The 20,102-nt window shown below is 36.2% G+C and overlaps 1 protein-coding gene across 2 annotated transcripts in view; it reads left to right on the top strand.

Moving 5' to 3' along the window:
* DCP1A (decapping mRNA 1A) overlaps positions 1–19,665 on the top strand; it is a 37,412-nt gene extending 17,747 nt beyond the window's left edge. For both annotated transcript variants that reach the window (XM_032984323.2, XM_042799640.1), the window contains 5 exons: positions 4,194–4,313; positions 8,370–9,134; positions 11,679–11,744; positions 13,823–14,041; positions 15,629–19,665. In XM_032984323.2, coding sequence (XP_032840214.2) covers positions 4,194–4,313; positions 8,370–9,134; positions 11,679–11,744; positions 13,823–14,041; positions 15,629–15,709 — 1,251 coding nt within the window. In that variant the 3' untranslated portion in view covers positions 15,710–19,665. The remainder of the gene's footprint in view (positions 1–4,193; positions 4,314–8,369; positions 9,135–11,678; positions 11,745–13,822; positions 14,042–15,628) is intronic.
* The last annotated feature ends 437 nt before the right edge of the window (positions 19,666–20,102 follow it).

Raw genomic sequence — 20,102 nt, 5'->3', positions numbered from 1 at the left:
ATTTCTGAGAGAGATGCTAGAAATTAATTCTTACATACTAAGTTGTCTTGTGCAGTTCACTCTAACCCAAGATTGCAAAGTAGTGCACCTAATCCATAATTTAATGGGCCTGTATATTTTTGTTTGAATTGCTACCTTCTGGGAGGAAAAAAATGCAATTTAAAAAGCAGATACCTGGAGATGCAGACATAACAAAATGTTTTTCTAAAATAGATGCATGGGCTGCTTACTCTCAGTACTTGTCCACTGTCCTATTTTGTGAGATCACTGGAAATGTAAACAAATAGATATATATGTAACACTTTAGAAGAACATACCACTGAATATGTCTGGTTTTGTGATCTTGAGGTTCCATTATTGTAAATATTCTTTTGGTTTTTTAGGTTTTTTTTCTGTAGTGGAAGTCACTAGCAGAGATATGCTATGATTCCTGCCATAATCAAGAGCATTCATTAAAGTGCACAATAAAATTCATTGACATGTTGAATAATATAACAGAAGCCCAGAAACTTTGTGAAATATCCCATGTCTTTGATACGAGCACAGATGTGCAGTGACTTAGAGAGAAGGGTTAATGTTGGGAAAAAGTTCTATTTTAAACCACTATGAGATTTGCACATTGCATGCATAGGTTGCATTTTTGTAATCATTACTTTAGTGGGCAACTCTGCTTATTTTTTAATTATTGTTCATTTTTAAGAAAGCCTATCTGGAAACTATTTTTTAACACATCAGCTGTGTTTTGCTTAAAGAGCAGGCATACTCTACCATGGTTTCAGTAGCCTTGTTTTCAGACAGATGTCTTGTTCCCTCCTCAAGTACACCATACCAGGAAATAGTCTCTGATTTCGGGCAAGTTAGGTCGAATACTGATTGTGTGATCCAACTTGAAAAATGGGTCTATCAAGCTACATTTCAGTTTCTACTGCTGTGAGAAGATGTCTCTGGGAATAGTAAATAAAAATTGTACCCAATGGTGTCTGTCTCAGTCTCAAAAGATTTGTAGTATTAGAAATTTAGTCATTCAGTGCATTTGCAGACTACAGGAAGCATATTTTTAATAGCTGTAGACAACACCGTTCCCCTATCCTTCTGTTCCCCCCTTTATTACTTCTGTCCTGTCTACTGTGTGTCTATCCTTTTAATAAATCAACTGCGTTCAGAAGGGTGAGTCTGGTATCTTTTTCCAGTGATAAATTCGCAAGTTTACATCACGAAGGAGAATATTAGTTCTCTTAGGAAAGAATTACTTTATATAATTCTAAGGACCAAATTCATACATGCAGGACAAAAATAAGGATAATACGTGGGAGATCCAGGAAAGGAATCAAAGATTGTAAACATGCCTCTCCCCAAATACAATAATACAAGAATGTGCAATAGTAAAATAACATATGAATTGCAGAGCTGTGGTATGGTTTTTGTTGCTGTACTGGTGGGAGAACAGTTAGCACACGAGTGCTTGATTCCTTCCAGAAGTTGCTTGTGCAGTAGGACACAGCAGAGTTCCTTTGAGTACTTGGGATTTGAGTCTTCGTAGGATTCTAGAGTGTCACAGTACAATGTGGGATGCAAAAAGAATGAACACATGGATTAGGCCTTGTTTGAGTCAACTTGTCACTTTCTGACATAGAGTGAGGGAAGGGGTGACTGTGACAAACCATACAATAGATTTGACCCAGGCTAGATAGCAGTTTCTGAAAATCTGTAATGTGGTTTTTTGAACGCTTTCAATACAGATTGGGAAAAAAAAAAAAAAAAAAAAAAAAACAAACAAAAAACCAAAAAAGGTTGCTTCTGATTCCCTGAGCATCAGTACAGTTTGGGGAGAAGGTGTTTTTGTACAAAGGCCAGCATTGTGGAATTAACAGCTTTTGTGAGAGCACAAAAGCCTGAATGACTCATCTTTCAATATTGTATTGATTGAGATTAGATTTGAAGAAATTGAAGGCTTTTGGGGAAGAAGGAAGGAAAGGAAAAAAAAAAAACAAAACAAAAAAACCCCAAAACAACAACAAAAAAAAACAAACAAACAAAACAAAAAACACCAAACCACCCACCACCACCACCCCTCAAGAACTCAGTTTTGGTAGTGCCCTCTTAGGGTGTGATGAAGCCTGTCTGCCTCTTGGTCCTTGCAGTATTGGATAATACACGTTTCTAACAGATGGCTCTTAAAAACGACTCAGAAAGGATATTCCAATTTGTCCTCGTAATTTTCTGATCTTTTTCGTGTGAGAGTACTGAAAAGCTTTTGCTGGAAAAAAGTTCCAAAGCATAATGGATGAAGGAAGGTCTGTAGACAAATACTGGTAAACAGGCAATGGTATGCAGATTTTGTGGTGGACAGTCAGTGTCTGTGATGCCTGGGATACAATAGGGAAATATCAGGGCATGGACTACAGTAGGGCTACTGTATAATTGGGTATTTTGTGTGTTGATCTTGATTTGGTGGTGGTGTGTGTGTGTTTAGTTTTTTTGATGCTTTTAGAACACTAATGCAACTAGGATAATGATTCAGTTTCCTTTTTGGGTGTGTGAACTGTAAACTGAATCTGTTGAACATAATCCCATAGTTTGCTATGATTGTAGTTGTGTAGAAGTTGTCAGATAAATGGAATTGAGCAATGCTGGTCACGTTTCAAGCAAACTTCTTTGGAGAATGTTCTGTTGACCACATCAGCTTTAGCACCAAACCTGCAGCACATTAATTTTGGAACTCCTTGTAGGCAAGGTGTGTCAATGCTAACGTGATTAGGTAACCAACTTGTTTTGAAGATGGCTTCCTGAGAGACCTTTTCTGTCTTTTTTTTTTTTTTTTTTTTAATATTATTTTTTGGCACTTGATAATTACATGTGAATTTGTATTTAGGAGCAGAAAGTACTTATCTGCCTGGTACATTCCAGATGGATCATACAGTAATCCTCAGCAGCCCACATGAGATTGGCAGAGTATCAGCATGAGAAGGGGGCAGAGAGAGTGAAAAAGAGATCTATGAAGGTTTGAGTGATTTAATCTAGGATTCTAAATCAGCTTAATCCTTCAAGTACTGGCTACATATGTGAAAATGAATGAATTCTGAGATTTGTTTTAATTTCTTTTTTTTTAATTAAGTGAACAGATGCTTTTTATAGTGTGTTTTCTGTGTGTGTTTCAGTATGATCATGGAAACATACTGCAGCTCATCCTCCAGTGAAAAGAAAACTATGCTTTGTCTGATTTGTTTGTAGCCACAAGGCATCCAGCATTTCAGGCACAAAGAGTATCAACCTTCAAGTTAGTGGCTAAAAGCCATAAAGATGGGAGAAGTTGCTTCTTGCCTCTGTTCCTAAATCGCAATATGTAGTCTTGATTTTTGTATATATTGCTTTTCTTTAGAAATTGAAAAAAAAAGAATAATAAAGCTCAGGTTGTTTTTTAACTTGTTGCTAAAAAGTTTAACGCATATTTTGCTGCTGTGGGTAAGTGACCAGAGCAATCATCATGTGTTGTGCTAATGTGCAACTATATCATATGCATATGGTGTAGTTTACCTAATGAAAACTAGACTGTTCTGCAGTTTGGGTTTTTTCACTGGTGATTTAAACTGTAATACCACTTCTGTTTTCATTTATGTAAATATTTGTTAAAGATGAAAGTCAGCTCAATCTGTAAACATACTGTCTGTTATAATGCAACTTGTCAGTTTTCTACCTTGTTCACATAAAAACAAATTAACACCTTCTGAAAATACATGTAGATGGTTAATTAAATCTGGTGGAGATAAGTCAGTGACAAGCTCTCTTGCCAGCCACTTAGAATGATTTCTGATAGGATTTTTTTTCTAAATTCTTCCTAGTTTGAGCTCTTGATTTGATGAAGTATAGCAGACTTCCTCATTAGCAGATAACCTAGATGAAGGGATAAAAGACTGCCTATTTTTATTTTTTCCTTCTCAGTGAAAAATGAAGCCCTTTTTTTTTTTTTTTTTTTTTTTTTTTTAAATAGTAAAAGCTTTATGAATACGTACCAGATGATGGATGTCTTGGTATGACTTTTATTTCCTAAAATTTGTGAATTCCACAGTGTCTTACAAAAATCAGTACTCTGTACATTGTCTGTATTTCAGTCAGAGTGCCATGTAAACAGGATTGTAGTAGTGGATAATTGTACTTATATATTTGTGTTAACTTTTTATTTTTATTTTTTTTAGAATCAGATCAATTGCTTAAGTATTATATCAAGTTCTGGAATGCAACAAAATGCAAATCCTCCAAAGCCAGAAAGCACAGAGCCTTCAGAGCTAAGAACTTCATTACAAGTACAAGAGCAGGTATGTTTCTTCCAAACCTAATAAGGTGCTGGGTTTCCTTCTATTTAGTACTTTGTTTTGGTACCAAAATATTTTTTTTTCTCAGAATGCCTGCAGTGATGTCTGCTGAATGCATTACTGCTTTCAATAAACTAATGGGTTTGAAGACTTTTAGGAACCTAAATTCTGTTTTTTTACTTCACATTTAAAAATAAGAGGCTATGGCCACAGTACTGTGAATATAGAGTATGTTTGAATGGGCTAACTTGGATTCTGGAAGAAGTCGGTCCATGGTACCGTGCAGGATGACTTGCAGAGCCAGGAAGCAAGAAAAAATTACTTCTGCCACATTATTGGACAGAATATGGCATCAATTAGCTGTATACTCTGTTAGAGTCTCTTACACATGAACTCAAGCCCTATTTTCTCGTGTTTGAGACATTTACTTAAGGTTTATCTATGCTGCCTTTAAAGAATACCTACAGTCCTGCTAATTTAAATCAGCAGTGAATTGCTAGACAAGAAATGGAAAGTGCTTCAGTCATGGCAGCACCGAATTCTCTTTGACATAGCTGAAAATGCATTTATCTGTCTTCTCCTACACTTCCATCCTTGTATTGAACCTCTGCTTGTACCACCATTTGGTAACGGTATCAGTCAGCTTAGCTGATTCCTTCATGCTTAAATTGTCTAAAAAAGGGTAAGTGATTTTGTGTTGGTTTGCTTCAGGGGTTTTTCGTTTTGTTGGGGGCAGGGTGGGAGTGTTTGAGGTTTGTTTCTTTTCCTGTATTTTTTGACAGTATATTCCTTCCTCTGCAGGAAAGGAAATACTGTAAAAAAACATTGTGTTGTTGGGGAGGGATGTTGCTCAAATTGTGGTAATAATAGTGTTGAGATCTGTTTCAGGTAAGTGTTAGATACAACATGTTTAGTCAGCATGCATCCAAATATCTACAAATGCTAAAACTTGATGTTACTCCTGTAATTAAAGTGTAAACCACAATAAAAATGCTAGCAAAAATAGTCTTTGCTTCACATGAATATTGTCTCTGAACCACAGTAAACTTGCTACAAAGTATTTGATATCATCATTGGACTGGCTGGAATATGTAGCAGTAGTTCAGTATTTAGATCCATTTTCTAGTACACATATCTGCACAGGGAAGCTGTAGCTTCATACAAGACATTTCAGAGATAAATTTAGGGGAAAAAAAAATCTGCAGTAACTAAATTCCTGGTAACAGCTAAGTAGCTTGGGCCTGCTTACAGTGCCACCCCGTGGGCATGGGAAGGTCAGAAGTGGTTCACCTCAGGAAAGGCCCCGCTGAGGGAAGCGCAAGGCCTGCCTCCCAGCCTTGCCACAGTTACTGTTGTGTTTCTGATGTGATAAACCACCCTGCCTGAGAAGTGGAATGCCCTATGAAAATGTGTACAACCTTGCACTTAGTACTTGTAAACAAATACTTACTCTGTAGTAGTAGTAGTGATAATTTCTCATACAGGTTAGGGTTAGGATATGGGCAGCAGGAAGCTGGTTTAGAGGATGGGGTAGTAACAGCTAATGAATTAAAATGCAAGGTGGAGGGTTGGCTGGGATTCCTTGCTATCACACCCCCTTCTACCCCTCAGTAGCATCTCTGCTTTTGGATCAGCACATGTGCTAGACTGACCCCTGGCAGCCAGCTCTGCTTGCTGCATGCCTGGTCTTGAGAGCTGGTAATGGGGTTGCCTGAGGCTGTGTTTTAAAAGATGTTTTATTTTGGGTCACTCCATGTAGACTCTACACAAGCAACTGAAGTGCTCCACCTGACAGCACATGGAATTGCAGAACAGAAATCAAATAACTATTAAAGGAAAAATTGGAAAGATAAGATTCTAACAAATTGCTCTGAAGTAATTAAACAATTTATAAGACAGGTGAAATGGTGTATTTTTAATTCTGTTGAGCTACTTAAAATAATAGCTGCAGAGGTATTGGAAGAAAATTAATTGGGTAACATAAGTGATAATAATTCTGTAAAGCTAGTTAACTGTGTTCAAGTATATCACAAATGTGTTTGTTCTTAACTGCTTTTTTAATAACATGGACAACTGCAAGACTACTGGAAAAACATTAAATTTCAACTGTAAAAATACTTTTTTCATCTAATTGAAACAGGTGACCAGGGAAATATGAAAACAGTGTACATATGATAACTACTGTGAGATTCCTAAGCCCCCTCCAAAATGTCACATTTATGTATTGATTGACTAGCTTCATTTCATGCTAAAGATATCACAGATTTGGGAAATAAATGTCTTCTCTGTGATACTCTGAAGTTCAAGTGTTTTATTGTGACCATTGAAAATTAAAGTCTGTTGTATCATGAAAGGATTTTTTGCCAACAATCAACAAAACTGAACCAGAACACTGAAATTAAACCTCACGGTGCCAGTTCTGACTGCTGTATCTGAGAATTTTTGGAGAAACCCTCTGAGCAGCACTTTGTTCCTTTCAAGTAAAGTAATCACGTTGCTTTTGTGCAAACCCTGCTGATAAGAGTCTTCATAACACCCTAAGTTGTTGATATGCTCAAAACATAGCTCAGCCAGAGATGAGACAGGCAAAAGATATGTTTTATACTCTAGGCTGGAAATTAACTTCATGTTTGAGACTGTATCTATATAAGGGGCTAGTCTGACTTGGATCAGAGCATGGTAGAGATTTCTGTTTATTATTTGAATATTGTAATGTATTACTAAAGGGAAGCTAGTCAATTTATCATACTGAATTGAAAAGCTGAGTTTTAAATGAGATGGAATAGTGATTTTTCTCCTAATAGTATATTTACAGTTGAAGGACAGGTCTCCAGATCAGTAAGATCAGTGGAAAAAAATAAGAACAACTTTCTAGGAAGAATTCCTAACATAATTAACGAGGTTTGTAAACTACAGAATGTCTCCCCTGCAGGATGAAAGCGTGCCTGGCTTTAAGCTAGCTAAAAATTAATAACAGCAATGGCAGTAGAGATTAGTAACATGGGCAGAAGTCAGTATGATTTCAAGCTCAAGGTTTGTTTGTTAGGCTACTTGCATGCTACCTGTACTGCTATGCCTTCACTGGTGTTATCTGTGCTAGTAAAATTAGAGCTAGCATAGCAATGTCATGGTACAGTAGTTGTCATTGTAAAACAGCATCTTTGTTTAGACATACCATCACAATACACTGGAATTGTGCTGCAGGCCATTCAGTCTTCTGAACAGAATGTTGTATTTTAGTCCAGCTGTTTCACGTAACTTCTGGTCCTGTGCAACCTTAAAAAAAATAAAAAGGAAAATCTTGAGATTAAGGGTGTTAATAGCTGTTTCTTTTCTCTTCATTGAAACACATTTTTAAATATTTCTAGCAAACTATTAGGATTATATCCTTAAAATCAGATATTTTTTTTTTCCAACTACGTTATTGGTGTAGGCTGGGTGTGTATTTTGGGGAGAGACTAAATGACTGATATATGTAACTGTGTGTCTATACACACACTTTTCAAGGAGATACATCTACATATGCTTAAGGTTATACATATTCTTTTACCTTTCGTAAGATCTTTTGCATTGTTAATGAAAAGGGTGAGAACTGTCTAGGCATGTATTGCTAGATCAGTTGTGCACCTTTGGGTTTCTCTGTTCCTTTCCCATTTTTTAGGCCATTTAATTATTTCCAACCCGATAAATTCTGTGTGGATTTGGTTGACATGTATGTTCTTTCCCTCCATCCCCCGAAGTGCCTTGTGTAGTTATAGCTGATCGATGATGGCAGATGCCATTGTAATGACAGAATCCATCGCCTTCTCCCTTCTTTACTACTAGTGCACAGTCTGTCCACAGAAGGTTGTAGAGGAAAAGCTTACCTAAAGAGGATGTACCTTCTAAATGAAATTGATTTCAAAACTCCTGTAAATAGGACTCACTGGATATCCAAACTGTATTTTAAATGCATTTGACCTAGTTTTCATAGTTTTCTTGGAATTGCAAAACAGTGTGGGATGCATGGTGATGTATATATTTTTCTAAACTGAAGACTTCCTTTTTCCTTCTTTCTAGCCATTTCAGTCAAGGCAGAAGCATCTGACTTTGGAGGAACTGTTTGGAACCTCTGTACCAAAGGAACAGCCCGCAGCTCCGTATCCCAATCCTGAGAGAATGGAGAAGTTGCAGACTGACACCTCTGCCAGAGAGCAGCACAGTTTGCTCTTGCCTTTTTCCTTTGACCAGTCAACAGTAATACAACAATCACTAGGGAAATCTGAAAGTCCAAGCGTTAAGACCAGTGCCAATCCTTTGAATCAGCAGGAATGTTTAACACCTATGCTAATACCTCCAGCTTCAGTCTCCCAGCCTGATATAAAAAATGTTTCAAGCTATTCAGTTCGCATAAGCCCTATTCTTAATTCAGCCTCGACAATGGAAGCTGCCCCTGCTCAGATGCTTCCTGGCCTAAAACAAAACAACAGTATAATACAAGTTATGCAGCAAGCTGCCAAGCAGATATCCCCACTAGTGAATCAGCCGCCATCTGAAGTGAACCACGCTCCACAAAATCTAATGGCTGGCCAAAGCCAGCTTGTAGCACCCTTGACATCAACAAATACGGGAACTGTCTCAAATACATCCCATACAAGTGTTGATCTTCTCCAGAAACTCAGGTTGACCCCACAGCATGACCAAATGCAACAGCAGTCTCTCACTAAGACTTCCTTAACACCAAACATCTCTGCCTCAATTGGCCAACTTGCAACACCAGAAAGCTTCAAAGAATCTCACAGTAAGCCATCAACCTTAAACAGCAAGATAATCTCTCCCCTTCAGGTATTCTGTGGGTTTTTATATTCATGAAACTTTAGACTGTTTTTAGACCACATGTATTTTCCCTTGGAAAATGTGCTGCTATATATTAGCCTTTTAAAAATAATTAACAACTTCCACTATGTGATATTGATTGAATTGCAAACTTAGAAATCCAGTTCCATTAGTTTTATATCATTAGCATCTGCTGCCAGTGACAGCCCTGTCTGTAGAGAAGGTGGTTTTTCAAGCTGGTGCTGTTACGGGATAAGTCCTAAAGAATTCATTTGTACTGTGTCAGAAAAATACTGGTAAGAACTTATGATCTGAGAGGGGATAGAAGGTTACAGGCTGATCAGTGTTATGAGGGTTGATGCTGTGGAAGCCTAGCCTGTAGGTACAAAATTAACAGTTTCCTCTTTCTGGTTATTTGCTTTGGACGTTTTATACTCCTTCAATTTTGACCCCCTTCTGCTGTGGATAGCTGTGGTTTACATTGAGATAGTGTTAGTTATTGAGTAAAATGGATCATAAACTGATTGATTTTGTCTAATTGACCATCTTGGTTTGTTTTATCCTAGTGTCGCTTACAAAGAACCTCTTAAACTTTTTATTTCTTGGAGGAGAATCCATTGTCTATGCCTTAACGTAGGCTAAAGTGATAAATTTGTTTTGAGAGACTAGGTGAAAATGTCACTGCTAGTCTGTAAGGTTAATGCATGTGGCTTTGTTACAAATTATTTCCAATCAGTTAGTGTTGCTCTGCTGTATAATTGGCTACTTCAGTAGTAAAGACATTGGTGAATTTGGGGTTATTGGATTTCTTTTTTTCACCAAAGGGAGTAACTTTCTGCAGTGCCTACCTCTGAGGTTATCCAAAGACACTTTTCTTTGTTTTGTTGCATTATTATTTTATTTTGTTTACACTCATGCAGATTAAGCCAGTGTTTGATTGTGTCTTCTTGCATCTTGGATACAGTGATAATGCAAGAATAAAAAACACCAAACAAAATCACTTATAGCTACCTGTGCGTGAATTTCCTGTTGTTTATTATTATCCAGTGCTTACCCCTGGATTTTAACAAGTTCTTTGGTAGCTCTGTCTGGGTCAGCTGCTACTCTTTGCTATGAATATGGTGATGACCTACTCGTAACAGAGATCTAATCAAAAGCAGAGCTCTTCAGCCTATAACTTGTCCTAAGCATTACTTTAGAATACCCTGTATTTCTCAAGTGTCGTTTTTCTGTCCTCAGAAGACTTACCCCTGTCTTAATGTTTAAGAAATAGGTGTGTTTTCATTGTGCTGTCTTTCTGATTGCCTGATTTCTACTCTACTGCTGTTCTTGAAAATTTTCAAGAAGGCAGTGGCTGCTGCATGCTAGGATTATTTTACTAGGGATCACCTTTTTGAGATGTTTGGACTGATTAATTTTTCAGAGGGAGGAGGAGGTCCAGGTACAGCATGGAGCAGTTATCTTGATCTAGTATTGAAGAACTGTATGCAGTATTTTTCTTTTGTGAACTACTAAACCTTGGTACAGATTTAACTGAAGACTGTGACATCTTTGAGCATTTAGAAAAGCTGGCTGGGTTTATCCATAACTGCCCTTGACTGCATTTATTCAACGTCTGCTTGATTGACTTGGAAATCAGCTGCTCTTACACCAGTCTTATTCCTTTTTTTTTCCTTCCACCATGTCCACTGTGTGCACATATTTTCATTAGACAAAATTCTCTATAGTCCAAATACACTCTCAAACTAGCAAAAGACTTCTTAACTCTGTGTAATTAGACTTAAAGAATTTGATTTTGTGCTTGTTACGACTTCGTGAAGCTAATTTTATTTTTGTTGTTAAGGACTATTGATTCCCTGAGTGTTTTTCATTGCAGTTCAAGTAAGCTAAGTACTGTCTGTTGCAAAGGTTATTTTCCTGTTCTGTGTTGCAAAGAGGTATTGCAAAAGGCTCTAACAAGCCTTTCAAAGAATGCCACGGTGGTTTACCAAAGTACTCATCTCCATGCCTTTCTTTGTGTTTTCTAATATTTTATAGTGCTTGAATTTTATTGTATTATAGTCTTGAAGCCTGACTAAAGTAGTATCTGGATGCTATTGTAAAGGTATAAAATACTTCCAAAATTCTAGCAGAAAACAACATTTTATTTTTGTGGACATGATTAGATAAAACGCCTAGAAAAAAAATACTGAATTTAACCTTCCTGACAATTTACCAGACTGATTACAAGGTACTGAACTCCTCACTTTGTAGCATTTTTTTTGTTCCCAGTTTGTGTTTTAATGTTTAGATTTATTTTTTTTAACTGTAGTGGCCTTTCATCAGAAGTTATGGCTTTACAGGTTTGCTGTAATACTGAAAATGTAAAACATAAATTCAGATCTTTCCTCTTTTCTAACTTCCCATCGATTATATCAGTTTTACAAAATGGATCAAATTGCATCAAAAATCTATTAAAATTTGCATTTTTGTGCTTTCATAAAAATATAGAACCAGCACTGGAAATTGAGCAGTGGATGCTAACTTGTGAATTATGCTTTTTTTCTAACTTAGACTGTACAACAAAACAAGGAATCAGAAGTATTTCCACAGCCGAAGACTTTGTGTAAAGCAAGTCAAGTAAGTAAATAAGTACCTCTCCTAATTGTTTGATGGTTTTCTTAAAAAAAAAAAAAGTGTGTGTGGGAAAACTGTGGTAAGCAGTTGGTATCTCAAATAGTCATTGCCCACTGACCATATTTAAAGTGATCTTATGAAGCAGAAACAAGCTGTACTGAAGCAAGGGGGAGTTTCTGTAGACTGCTATGAATGAGCATGCTTTTTTTGTTGTACTGTGTCTCTTATTGTTGGTCCCAATGCAGAAATGAGAATATATTTTTGGATCTGCAATCTTACATTGAGCTTGTGCTACTTGAACTGTCTGGTGTTTTTTTAAATCTTGTAAGCAAGCGGTACTAATGCTGTAATATTGCAGTAGGGTCTATTAGTCTTAGCCCAATCTTAAGCACCCCAGAGGCATAAAATACACTCCTTGTCTTACTGTCTTTTTCAGTTTTCCTGAGATACCTTTATTTTATGAAAAAGATACCAAGCAAAAAAATTGAAGATAATAAGAAGAAAATAATAACAAGCATTTGTTTCTGCAAAATTTTCTAATAGCAAGTTTTAGTGATCTAAATACAGATTTAACTTTATTAAGACTGCCTTTAAAAACAGTTCAAAATAACGTCAGTATAAAATTTCAGGTTGCAGTTAAAAAAAATAACTGGTAATAGTCAAGTCTTCAAGAATTGTTTTTAATTGCCTTTTTTGTTATGTATTCTTTTCAGGCTACCATCTGTAATTTAATTCTACTTACCCTTTATCCACCCCCTCCTTTTTCAAATCTGTTAAATTGCCTCATTCTTGTCCAACTTGCACTACATAAAAGCAGTTTTAATAGCATGCCCGGATCTGATTGTGAAGGCAGTAAAAAGGGTCCTGCTTAAAGTAAAATACTGCTTTAGCTACTGGCCTGCTACAAGACAAGCTATACAGTCTGTTCATGACACAGTAAATAATTACCTAAATAAAAACATTTTACACGGATTATGGAATTTTAAGAAACATGTGCATGTTGTGTGGTAAACTGCATTTGTTGGTTTAAACACGTTTCCAGCTGAAATCCCATGCTGTAAATCTTCACAGTTTTGACTATAACAAAATCAATTTGCTAGTTCTGCTGCTGTTGAAGTTATTATATACATGTTAACTTTAGATGGCTTTGCAGGTTTTTTCTTCTGAAGATTTTTGTTTGTCCAAGGGGAATTCTCTCTGCTAACATATCAAACATCTTTACATAGCACAATTAGTCTTGATTGCTTTTGAGTGATATTGGCTTGTTGTTTTTATTTCTATTTTTTTCACTACGTTGGTCATTCTGTAAGCCTGAGCAAGATGTAGGTTATCATACTAAATAATAATTGCAGTTATCAGGAGGTGTCAGAGCTGCTCAGAGATGATGTTTATTCACATCTACTTCATGCAAATATAATAATCTTATGAATTAGCAATTTATGTTTAAAAGGAAAAGTGGTCAAGGCAGTGTGTGCATTTCTGTGATGAAATGGACACAGACCTGTGGAAGAATGAGGTGGGAAGACGGTCCTCAAAATAATCCCATCTCCCCTCCCCCAAGGGAAAATGTACTTATAATATTACAGTGTACTCCAGTGCTTTACTTACAGTTTAACAGTCATTTTAAATGTCTTTGAGATACTTTACTTCAAATTATAAGTGTGTTTGTTGGAGACCATAGAAGTGGGGGGTGGGAAGCAGGATTTAGCCTTTCTGTAAACTTCTAAGGATAATAATAATAATCTGCAAAACTACAGACTCCTTTGATTACTTCAGTGAAAAGCTTATCTTCTATTATTTGTGTTATGTTTCAAAATTCTGGAAGGTAGTGACCACATGAGGAGGAAGGAGTCTGCATACAAGAATATTGAAGACTCTTCCCTTCTTCAGCTTTTTAAAATGAGAATTACTAGTAATATGTATCTTCGTAGGTAGATATTTCTTCATTAAGAGCAGCTAGTCTGTAATATCTGACTGAATCTGGCAACATCTTCTATTTTTTTATGCTCATCTCTCCAGCCCTTATAACAGCATTCATTCTTTCTGGACACAGTGCTTATTAATTTTCTGTTCTTTTACAGGTTGCACCTCCGCAGTTTGTTACAGCCACAACTACAGTAACACCTTCAATCCTCTTGTCTCCTAGTGTTTTTCAGCAATCAGCTACAAAAGCTGCTGAAGTGGAGAACAAAGCCAATTCTTCTTCACCTTTAACACTTGGAACAACAGAAATTCAGACTATACCTCCTACTGTTCTCAGTAGGTCTCAGCTTCAAGAAGCACTGATACATCTAATAAAGGTCCTGTCTTTTACATAGCTCAATTCCTGAGGGGTGGGGTTCCAAGTACAGTAGCCAATACTGAGAAATTCTGTACCCCTATAAGTCTTTTTGCCCTGAAACATTACAAAAGTTGTTCCTTTCTATTGGAAGGTGTAGGTTACTCCACAGGGTGCACATAGTATGGCACAGCTTGCTTCTTTCGGTTGCAAGATGGAAGACTCAGGACAGAGCTGTACATCAGATGTGTCCTTTCACATCCATATGAATTTGTGGACAAGAGGGGAAAAACTTGTACTAGTAGAAACCCTGATATGGGGATGAGGGGCATTGGTTTTGTTGTCTTTAAGTGTTCCTACTTTCCCAAGGAAAGCTTTCCCGTTTTCAGTTCCCTAGAACTGTTCCTGATCTTTAATTGAAGTATGTGTCTTTGGAATGGAAATTGCAAAGTTCTAGTTTTGCTATTTCTAGGGACTAAAAAGTTCAGTTGAAATAAATCTGTGATGTTGGGAGTAGCCATGCATTGAGATAATTTTGACCTCTACTGTCATGATGACGTTGCCATTCTTTGTTAACTCTGGATTCTCTTGCCCCTTCCATGCTGATGTTAGCAGAGCTTACACCCAAAGTGCAAGTCTAAAATTAAAAAACAGTATCATGCCAGTGATAAAGTTAGGACCAAAAAGGGCCACTACGAGTTCCCATCATTAGCTAGGTTGCCCGATTTGTCTATGTTCTTTTTTGCATAACCTTTTTGTGTATTGGTGTGTATGGGTTTTTTTCCTCTTTAAAGATTTAAACTGGCTTACTTGTCTTGCAGCTGAGTTCAACTGCCAGAAGTCTTATTGTCATTAGAGACATAGTGCATTAATTCTCACCCGGTAGTCTGAAGAACATCATTGTGGTGACTTTAGAGAGTTGACTGGAATATTCGCCTCCATTTTTAAATAGATAGCTGAATGAAGACCATGATAGGCATACCCTACAGCACAGGAGTACTTGCACAATACTCCAAGCAGGATACCAAATTTGCTGTGCAGATCTTGTAAAGAGACTATTGTGTCTTCAAGCTAGCTCATCAGATACCAGTTTTGCAAACTTTTCATTAGAAGGAATTAGATTCAAGAAGCATCTCTAAATATTGTCCATAGACTAAACTAATTCGCTTCCCGGTCATGTTTTGACATGAAATCTTGTATAACACACTGCAACCCATTTCAGGCTGGTCTGACAGACAGAAGTAACACTAGTTCTGACATTCATACAGACTTTATTTGGAATCCTGTACACAGGATGGAATTCTATGTGTCTAAGACTAAGGTTTGGACTCTGGAGTGAAGTGAAATTACGTGGCCAAGGCTGACCTAGTGACCCCTATTTTGTTTGTTGAGCATCCAGTGTGCTTAGTGATCTCCAGCTGTCTTACCAGCTTCATGGTTCAAAGTCTGCATGTTGTCCATAAGTATTGTCTTTTGTACAAGTATGCACCTAGTTCCTTTCTCTTAATTCTTATAAGCACTATAAGGAATCCTTACACACAACTGCAGTGGCACTAAACTTACTTTGCATCTTTTTACTAATGTTTCTGATGTGTTTTTTTTCTTGCAGAATGATTCACGTTTTCTCAGCACTATTCATGAAGTCTACTTGCAAGTCCTAACCAAGAATACAGACAACATTAAGCTATAATTGAAGCTAAATCTACTTAAAATATGTCCATTTTAGAAACACTTATGCCTCATCTATAAAACTAATATTTTTCTAAAAGAATATTTAGTTTTCAACGTCTTGAATTTGAACTTGTTAGGAAAGACTATTCCTTAAATACTTATGAAAGTAATGTTCTCAGAAGTGATCTAGGTTTTCACTGTGATCATCACCAGCAAACCTTTGTTTTTCTTGGGGAAAGGACTTAAGTTGCATTTGAGCTGTCATTAGCATTAAGTGAATGTGCAGATGTTTGCTCTGGCTTTCATTCCTAGCTGTATTCACTATTCAAGGGTTACAGACTTAATACTATTTAAACCAGCAAATACATAGTACAGTACACTACACCACACCAGAACACAAGTCAGTTGTGGGAACCCAGTTCCAGTTTGAAGGACTGAGGAAAAGGAGAGCAAAATGCCTTGTGATTAAATTGTCAGATGTGGGGAAAGGAGCAGGTCTGGAAGCCAGGCCTTTGGAGCTGACAATACATTGACAGTGTCTAGCTAGTGCACATAAATTCATCTTTTAAATATTCCATTAATCATATCTGCTTCTGCATCACTGCCATTAAACAACTATCCAAGTGAGTAAGGCCATTTTCTGTGAAACAGCAAAATTTTAAATATGCAAAATGCTCAGTGATTGTAATGTTGGGGTATTTTTTTTTTTAAGCGACAGAACAGTTCTGTTGCATGGAAGTTCTCTTGTTTTAAATTTTTAGTTAGGAGACCACCGCTGGAAGGCCCTCCTGTCCAGCAGTGTTGGTTATAATTTAAATACTTTGTTTCCCTTTTAGCTTAAGGATGGACCATGTTGTAGTTGGCTTTCATTCCTCAGTTGCGTTGGAACTGCAGTGTTGAAAACTATGCATATGGAGAATAAATGCATGCTTTTCTTCTGTTGGCTTCTCCCCAGATTGATAGTGCACATTTCATAGCCTGAAATTTATTTAATTAAAATGTTACCGCTTCTTATGTGTAATTTAGTAATTCACTGTTCGCTAATACAAGAATTTAACTGGATACTTTCACATTTGAAATCGGAAAATTTCTAATTGTAGTTTCTTATGCTGCTGTGTAGGTTTACCCATGGCTTGTATTTATTTCCTAAAGTCATGCAAAGGTAATTAAGACTTCAGGTCCCAACTTTCTTCAGCAATAGTAGTTCTAAAGGATGCTTTTCTGATAGAACAGTTTGGGTTTATGGAGTAAAAAGATAATCTGTAGTGAGATATGATGCACTGCTGCTTTCTTTTCCCTCAAGCACTATTGAAATATGAAGAAAAAAATTGTTTGGCTCCTTATAGCATATATGTATGTATATATCCTAAGGATTAGTTAATGTTGACATAGTCAAGGTGCATGGTCATTTAATTGGAAACTAGCAATTGAGCTTTAAATGTGACTTGTTCACAAATCGGTATGTTTTAGATACATAAATATGTAAGTATTTGTTTTATTTGATCTATTTTAGGTTTTTTTTTCATAGCTTTTTAGTGGAAAATATATTTTGTTTAGCACTACCTGCCTTCTGAAAAGCTCTTCTCAGCCTTTGAGTTCAGTGTTTCCAGTTAAAATATATAGTATTTTGTTATGAAAATGTGCAAGATTCAGGGAAGGATGCTAGTGTCGTGCACATTCATCAAGAAATATATTGGCTTTAATGGTAGCATTTGAATTCAGCAATATAAACTCAGCCTTGTTAAGGAAGATAGGAGCTTCTAGAGTTGTAACACTGTGTATGTGCATAAACAAGGAAACTGAAATTAGACTTAAGGTTTAAACTGTTGGCTTTTTTTAGAAAAAGTTTCACTAAAAGGGACAAACCAATAAGCAGTTCCTCTGAACAAAAGTGGGTAATCTAAACCAAATAGTTGCTTTTTATCTGGATTTAGCAAAGATGAAGTCTGTAACTTCTCACTTCTTGTGGGTAGCTTCCAGTTTCTTCAAAGGAAAATTTGATAAAAGTTTCTAAGATAAAAATAACGGAAGCTGATAGTGCATATTTGTACTGTTTGCTGAATACAGTCTTATCCAAAGATCTATAGAAATGCTAGGAAGGAGTTGTATTTTGAGTTTCTCAGTCATATACATTTGACAAAAGTAATACTGTTTAGAGTATTAGTGCTGTTATGAGCATTTGACTCTACTTTGCATATCCTTAACTTGTTTCCAGCTGTCCAGGAACCCCCCACAAGCATTTGGCAGATCCTTACTTTACTTTGGTCTCATAGTGTATAAGTAGCAATAAACTACTGGATTACTTTTACTTTGCCTGCCCTTTGCGCCACCCCCCCCCAAATGAATTGGAAGAGAAACAGAGTTGATGTCACAGTTACTAGGCAGGCATTTTTACAGCAAGCAAACCTGTTCATCTTGAACACCTGCACATTTGTTCTAACCTCTCCGTGTAGCCAGCAGACACTGGAACTAAGCTAAGTGTCACCCAGTACACCGCAGAGATTGATGGCAAGTGCCAGGGTAGTGGGTTTAACAGATAAACCTCTTTAATGAAAAGTTGCATTGTAAAACACAAGCTCAACTACAGTGTAAAATTTGAACTTTTTTTTTCAATGTGGACTGTGTTATTTAACAACCTTTTTTCCTGATTACTTTAACTTGTTGTATAAATCTAAAATTATCAGCTTGTCAAAGTGCTTGATTCATGTTATCCGCATGTAGGGATAACTAGTGTGTAGAAGTTATTGTGGGTCATCACAGGAAATTTTTGTGACCGTTTTCAAGTGATTTTTTTTCTTTTTTGTAAAACTACTGGCTTAATGGGATTTTACCTATTAGTTCTGAAAATTAAAAGATTGATAGTTTAGACTATACTCCCCAAATTAATTGTATTATCTAAGCATGTGTTTTGTGGCTAGTGTTAAGTCACTTTAAAAAAAAAAAAAAAAAAAAAAGGTAAACAAAAAAACCCCAAATGCAAACCTAATCAAGACAGTTGTAAAACCTACAGCTGCTGAATTGTTCAGGAAAATACAATTTCTCAGTTTTTTAGTTAGACTATCTGCTATTATTTAATAATGCAAAGTTTATATGAAAGGTGCCTAACAGCTATTAACATAAAAGCAGTAGATCTTTCCAAATTAAACAAGATTTGCAGAACAATTGAATAAAGTTTAAAGAAAATTTAAGTGATTCATCTTGATTTCGTATAAAATGTTTAATTCTGTGTATAAATACTCAATATAATATTTAAACGCTGCTGGATGTATCTCATTTTCGCTTGCATTTCTAATTGCTTCACTTTGGTATATTTCTGAAACCCATTACGCCGTGTGTAGTCACTGATGTAATTTCTGAAATAATTTTGAAAAAAAACTTTAATTTGGGACTTCTTGTTTTTAAAAGTATTCTAAACAAATCAGCCACCTTTTTGCCAGGTATTTGGGTTGCTTTGTACAGCATATCTTAACAGGAGGAATGTGTGCAATATATATCACCTCAGTTTTGTCTGGCAATGTTACAAAAATGTTAAGATGCATTATCTTCCTTTCACTTAAAGTTGAAAAAATTACAGTATCTCTAATTTGGTCGTGTATTTATTTTTATCTATTTAGTGTACAGACATATGGTTAGTTAGGCTTTTTTATGTACACTATGTGCTTTTAGCAATTTCTGAGTATTATCACTTTTGTGGATGCACCAGTTGTACCCATTTGCATGTTCTTTCAATATGAAGACCACGGGGAAGGGGGGGCTTCAGAAGAGATTTCTGGAAACCGGAATGAGAATAATTCTAAGTCATTAAATGTAGATACTGCATCATTAACGTTTTTGGTATGGTATGGATTTTATAGCACCTATGTATGTTTGCAGTTATTAAGTTATTGCATAAATGTTTAAGAATGAACATTTTTTCATCCAAAATTTTGTATGTTTGCAAATATATTTTTGTAATAAAACTTCAAAACAAATGTTCAGCACCTCCTAAAATCTTCCACTGTTTCCTTTTATTTCTAGAGATCTAGTAGCCTGCTAGAAAGGTAAGTTCAGATTTTATTTAGGATCAATATTTTCCAGAGAAGAAGCTCAAACTCTTTATTTCATACTAGGGGCAAAACTAAATTGTATTTGTTCACTAAAGAAAATGCAGCATACTTGCTTGAAGGACATCTGAGAATAGCATCTGTCACTTGTAACAGCTTCTGGCTATCCTCTGTGTCGCTGTAAGTAGGCTTGCATTTTGAATTTAGTTAACGGACTAATTTCCTTTCACATTAACAAATATAGCTGAAAGTTCACTGTCTTGTAAGTACAGCTGTAACTGGGTTTAGTGCCTTTTTTTTATGGTATCCCCTCTCATCCATCTAGACATGGCATATGATACTCAATTCAGTGTTGGCCTTTGATCACAG

This window comes from Tyto alba, unplaced genomic scaffold (genome assembly GCF_018691265.1).
Source record: "Tyto alba isolate M040663 unplaced genomic scaffold, T.alba_DEE_v4.0 Super-Scaffold_3, whole genome shotgun sequence".
Taxonomy (NCBI): domain Eukaryota; kingdom Metazoa; phylum Chordata; class Aves; order Strigiformes; family Tytonidae; genus Tyto; species Tyto alba.
This window is presented reverse-complemented; position numbering and strand designations above follow the sequence as displayed.